The 6,000-nt window shown below is 41.6% G+C and overlaps 1 protein-coding gene across 1 annotated transcript in view; it reads right to left on the reverse strand.

Moving 5' to 3' along the window:
• The window catches only part of LOC138367499 (polysialoglycoprotein-like), a 30,747-nt gene extending 24,990 nt beyond the window's left edge, over window positions 1-5,757 (reverse strand). The window contains exon 1 of the mRNA XM_069329173.1: window positions 5,314-5,757. Within this exon, the coding sequence (XP_069185274.1) occupies window positions 5,314-5,757 (444 nt within the window). The remainder of the gene's footprint in view (window positions 1-5,313) is intronic.
• Window positions 5,758-6,000: the final 243 nt, after the last annotated feature.

A 6,000-nucleotide genomic window follows, 5' to 3' on the forward strand; every position in this document is an offset into this window, starting at 1 on the left:
CCCCTGAGGGGACCCACCACCACCAGGCCCCTGAGGGGACCCACCACCACCACCAGGCCCCTGAGGGGACCCACCACCACCACCAGGCCCCTGAGGGGACCCACCACCACCAGGCCCCTGACGGGACCCACCACCACCACCAGGCCCCTGACGGGACCCACCACCACCACCAGGCCCCTGAGGGGACCCACCACCACCAGGCCCCTGACGGGACCCACCACATCAGTTTAAATGATTTTTTTTACATTTTCATTTTCAGAAATTGTATAACATATTCCCACAAACACTTTCGTTATATGCAGAATAGATAATTATATCTTTGTCGCTAAATAAAAGATATATGCAAAGTATCTGCGAGGCATACATTATCATAGCCAATCAGAATCATTATTTTGGCTCTTCTCCTATTGGCTCTTCTCCTATTGGCTCTTCTCCTATTGGCTCTTCTCCTATTGGCTCTTCTGCCTGTTCTTACGATTTACCACTGCGTAAAAAATGCAACGGTTTCGCCCAACCAGAAACGCCAGAAATCTAACGGTTTTACCTACTCAGAAACGTAATAACCCAAGCAACCCCACCTAACCCATCAAGACCGATACATAGAAAACGGCAACAATGGCCGATTCCGTTAAAAATGCGACGTAGGAGCACCAAATTTTAGCAAACGTTCAACAATCGTAAACATTAATATGAAAAATAAATTCCATATTAAAAAAAAAATGAATAACTTGCTTCAGTGTGAATGACAATCTAATAATTTATGCAAAAAAGAAAAACGGCAATTAAAATTATCAGATCAACCCTTAACAAGCTGGTTTGGCTCGGTGGAAGGGTGAAGAAATATATGAATTAGAGGAAAGCTTTATATTTATGCTTGACGAAGCTGATAGGAAGCTTAATTGGTGAGAGGGGAAGAACAATTTATTTTAGTGAAGTGATGTGCTTGATGAATAAAGTGATGATTGATGAATGCAACCAACCACGGTTGGCTAACTCCCACTTGGTGCCTAATTCATTGGACTGGACTCATGTTCAGTCCGGGACTTTGGGACTGGACTCATGTTCAGTCCGGGACTTTGGGACTGGACTCATGTTCAGTCCGGGACTTTGGGACTGGACTCATGTTCAGTCCGGGACTTTGGGACTGGACTCATGTTCCTCGATTGTGAGCCGAGGACGTCAATATCTGTGCCAAAGGAACTATCCCAGGACCCAAATCATTATATATATATATATATATATATATATATATATATATATATATATATATATATATATATATATATATATATATATATATATATATATATATATAATATATATATTTAGCAACGACTTATTAAAATGGGATAATGCACATTAACAAATATATTTGTGTAATGTAATTAAGTTAAGGGGGTTTTTCAGTCATATTTCGTTCTCTACACTTGCTTCACAAACAGAAAGAGCAGGAGAGGGGGGCGGAGCTGACAGTTCGGGCCAAGAATATGTAAATGTTTTCGTGAATGCAGATGATCTACAGCCTCTGTGTCCACCAAAGGGCCGGGAAATTAATGTTTCACAAGTGGGATGAATGTGGAGCTAAATATAATTAAAATTTTGACTCTAGTATATATCATTAATATTTTTTTTTATCTCAGCTGTCAGTCAAGGAGCTCTTCAAAGTTCACTTAATACTCATAATAGGCACTTCCAGGTACCTATTTACTGCTTGGTAGAGGCATCAAGTTAACGTGTCTAACTTTGTTCTTTTCTCCCGGCTGGGGATCGAATTTGGAATCTTCGGTTGTGAGTCGAGGACGTAGACCACTATCATAGGACCCAATGTGCGTACTGGTGCTGTTCGGTCCACCTTGGTCCAGGCACCGAGGCCCCGGTTCGCCTTGGTCCAGGCACCGAGGCCCCGGTTCGCCTTGGTCCAGGCACCGAGGCCCCGGTTCGCCTTGGTCCAGGCACCGAGGCCCCGGTCCACCTTGGTCCAGGCATCGAGGCCCCGGTCCACCTTGGTAGAGGCACCGAGGCCCCTGTCCACCTTGGTCCAGGCACCGAGGGCCCCGGTCCAGCTTGATCCAGACACCGAGGGCCCCGGTCCACCTTGGTCCAGGCACCGAGGCCCCGGTCCACCTTGGTCCAGGCACCGAGGCCCCGGTCCACCTTGGTCCAGGCACCGAGGCCCCGGTCCACCTTGGTTCAGGCACCGAGGCCCCGGTCCACCTTGGTCCAGGCACCGAGGCCCCGGTCAGAGAGAAAGGCTCGACCCCTCACACTTGACCTTCCGCGCCCTGATGCTTGTCTGCCAACATGTATGATACGTGGAGCCACATTATCGTGTATCAGGGAGGATATATCGCTCAAAGTGACCGCCTGGCAGATGACCTCATGCACATTCCAGGTTCACTGACCCTTAATTATAATAACTGAATATATAAGATTGACAAACTTAAATTAATTAAAAATTGTAAATAATAATAATAATAATAATAATAATAATAATAATAATAATAATAATAATAATAATAATAATAATAATAATAATAATAATAATAAAAAGAATCGCAATAAATTCACAATGACGTGATAATAAAATCACAATCTGGCGAATCGCAGACGCCAACCTTAATAACAGGCGTTATTAAGGCAGGCGTTATTAATTGCCTTAATAACAAGCGTCTGAGAATCAGCAGATCGCGAGGTCAAGTCATTCCATTGCCTCAAAATGTTTTTCAATAATAATATCAGTTACTGTTATCTGCTTAGGATAGAGGATTGGTCTATGCATGGGATAGGATGAGGGGGGATTGGTCTGTGTTTAAGATAGGGGGACTGGTTTATGTATGGAATGGGGGAACAGATCCGTGTGAAACTGGCGACTGGTCAACCAGAGAATGGGCATATTTATCCTAACTATAATTGACCAATTTTTCATTCCCATAACACGCAGGCGGTGAAAGGTTTACTCAAGGCTTGAGGAGCCGAGGACGCCGGATGGAGGAGCCTCGTCCCGTTAACTCCTTATCAAAGCTTTGTTTTTACCAGCTTAGAAGAACGTGAAGTTTTTTTTTGCAGGAAACCAGATTGCTTTGTGTTGTCTATCTTAAGGTGCCGCGCGTCTCTCTCAAGGAACTGAATTTTCTTGGCGATAATCCTGTCGCCTGTCGAACAACCACAGTAAATGGAAATAGATTTAATATGAAATACATTGTGAGCTGAGATAGGAGGACAAGGAACTGGGATATGAGGAGAAGGAGCTAGGATATGAGGACAAGGAGCTAGGAAATGAGGACAAGGAGCTAGGATATGAGGACAAAGAGAAGGTACGTGAGGACAAGGGGGGCTGGAATATGAGGACAAGAAACCGGAATATGATAACCAAGAGCTGGGATATGAGGCCAAGGAACTTGGATATAAGGAACGTGTTTTTTTTTCTACCACAGACGTGGCCACACATTTACAATGCTAACCAGCATATATACATTTTCTTCTGTCCTCCATGGACAGGGTTAGAGATGTGTTAAACATATAGTTCAGGGATTTATTGAACAATCAACCACAGAAGGTGATTCGGTGCTTTTAAAATGCTAAGCTAACCTACATACGTAAATACATAGATACACAGATTTACGTATGCCCTACATAAAGTGTTCGATGTGTCTTTTACATAGTGTCATTAATGTGCATTTACAAATGTGAAATGTAATTCTGATCAGCTTCCATATATACTTTATACACATTACATACACACACACATATACATATATACATACGTATATACACACACATGCATTCACATTTGTCTCTTTTACTCTGACAGGGTGAGATAGCTGATAGAGAAACTAGAGTGCAATTAAGCACTTAATCACTGAAGGTGATTAAGGTGCTTTTACAAGCTCAGGTTATATAGTTACATCACATACATACATCGTATAATTGATACATTACATGGTTAACCTTAGGTACAAGTCCAATATATCATCAAGTGTTCCAGTACTCATATAGTAATTACACAGTTCAGCATACCTTAGCCCAGGAGGACGAAAGTCAGTCAATATAGGACATTCTACAATATAATGTTCAAGAGAGTGCATGTTTTCTCTTTCACAAAGTTGACACATTGTGTACTCGACATTTGGGTTTTGAGAAAGCTACCAGATACATCTATATCCCAGGCGTATTCTGGCCACTATAACATCACATTGCCAGGTTCTTGTTCTATTAGTCCCATATGTGAATGTCTCCTCACGATATCTATCATAATATTTAATGCTACAACTTTCAGGTCTTTGAGAATTTGTTAGGTCGGTGAGATCTTCATTAGATATTTGTTTAAGTATGCTCTTTGTCACTGCTAATGAAACACCCATATCAATTTCTGCCACTGGTTTTCTGCAGGCTGACTTAGCAAGCATATCAACAGTGTCATGCCTTCAGATGCCAACATGTGATGGTATCCATAGGAATTTAATTTCAAATCTGTTTTCTTTAGCAGCTAAAACATTCATTCGAATATCACTGACTATTTTCTGGGTGTCACTATTATGTGCGTTCAATACCAGGAGTGCATTCTGCGAGTCACAGTATATAAGTCCCCTGCCTTTGTCTTTTAAAAATTCAGTGGCAAGGTATATACCTTGCAAGTTCGGTTTGAGTTGTACTTGCCCAGTCATTGACGCGCTTCATTGCTGTATGTACGAGAGAAGATTGTTCAAATATATTACATGCACATCCGGTACATCGTCCACCTTTTTCTACAGAGCCGTCGGTATAGCACTGATACACATCATTACCCATACTCTGAGTACTTTCAGTGATGCTTTTCAGTGTTAACTGTTTTAATAATGTAGCGTGCACACTATCTTTCTTGGGCGCTTTTACAAAATCAACTGATAGATCCCAGTTATCCCATAACTGGTTGATTGATTGGAACGTGGTAAAAGGTTGAATGGGATTAGGACAAGAAGCTTGCATAATGTTCATCTTGGAGGTCCACCTTGGAGTTGACCTCCACCCAGTGCAGTGATGTTATCAACGCGAGAAGTATAACATTACCCAATGGTTGCGAAGTGACTCCCTTGGATTAGTCACGGCCTAGCCACATACCAAACCATTATACAGATGGATAATTCGAACCATAACCTCATTAAGTCCAACCATTTACAGCTTCACAAGCAAATATTATTTGGTAATGTTTGATGGCCGTGTACATTTAATTAAACTTTATTTACCGTGCAGGAATACGCATCGTTAATTAAAATGTAAATGAACTGTAAATGGTTATGAAGGCAATATTCTTAATGAATAGCAGTAATACATTACGGTGAACTGTGAAGGCTCAGTGTTGCACTCTACCTCATGCCAGTTGTTCTTGATTAGAATAACTTTACAAAGCACATTTCTTTTAACGCTGCTACTTTTGTCATTACTAGGCCTACCACTGTTACTCTTGCTGCTAATGTTGTCATTACTAGGCCTACCACTGTTACTCTTGCTGCTAATGTTGTCATTACTAGGCCTACCACTGTTACTCTTGCTGCTAATGTTGTCATTACTAGGCCTACCACTGTTACTCTTGCTGCTAATGTTGTCATTACTAGGCCTACCACTGTTACTATTGCTGCTAATGTTGTCATTACTAGGCCTACCACTGTTACTATTGCTGCTAATGTTGTCATTACTAGTTACACGCAAGTTCACTACGGGCTCACCATAGCCCGTGCTACTAGGAACTTTTTGTTCCAAGTAGCTGTATCTAAACAACATAGTTACGTAGAATTTCACCAATACACACTATCACTCGAACTATAAGTAATTTTTTTTAATGTTTAAAAATGTAAGGCGCATGTACACTGCTGTAACGATTAGAACAAGTTGTCACGAGAGAGGTTGCTAATTCTAACTAGAACATTAACCAAGATGTTCATCAACACATTCCATTGATTCTAAAGCCGCAAAATCTTTCCATATGATGTCGGGTGCCGAATGTGTTCAGTCTTTTCTAAGGTG

This window comes from Procambarus clarkii, chromosome 22 (genome assembly GCF_040958095.1).
Source record: "Procambarus clarkii isolate CNS0578487 chromosome 22, FALCON_Pclarkii_2.0, whole genome shotgun sequence".
Lineage (NCBI taxonomy): Eukaryota > Metazoa > Arthropoda > Malacostraca > Decapoda > Cambaridae > Procambarus > Procambarus clarkii.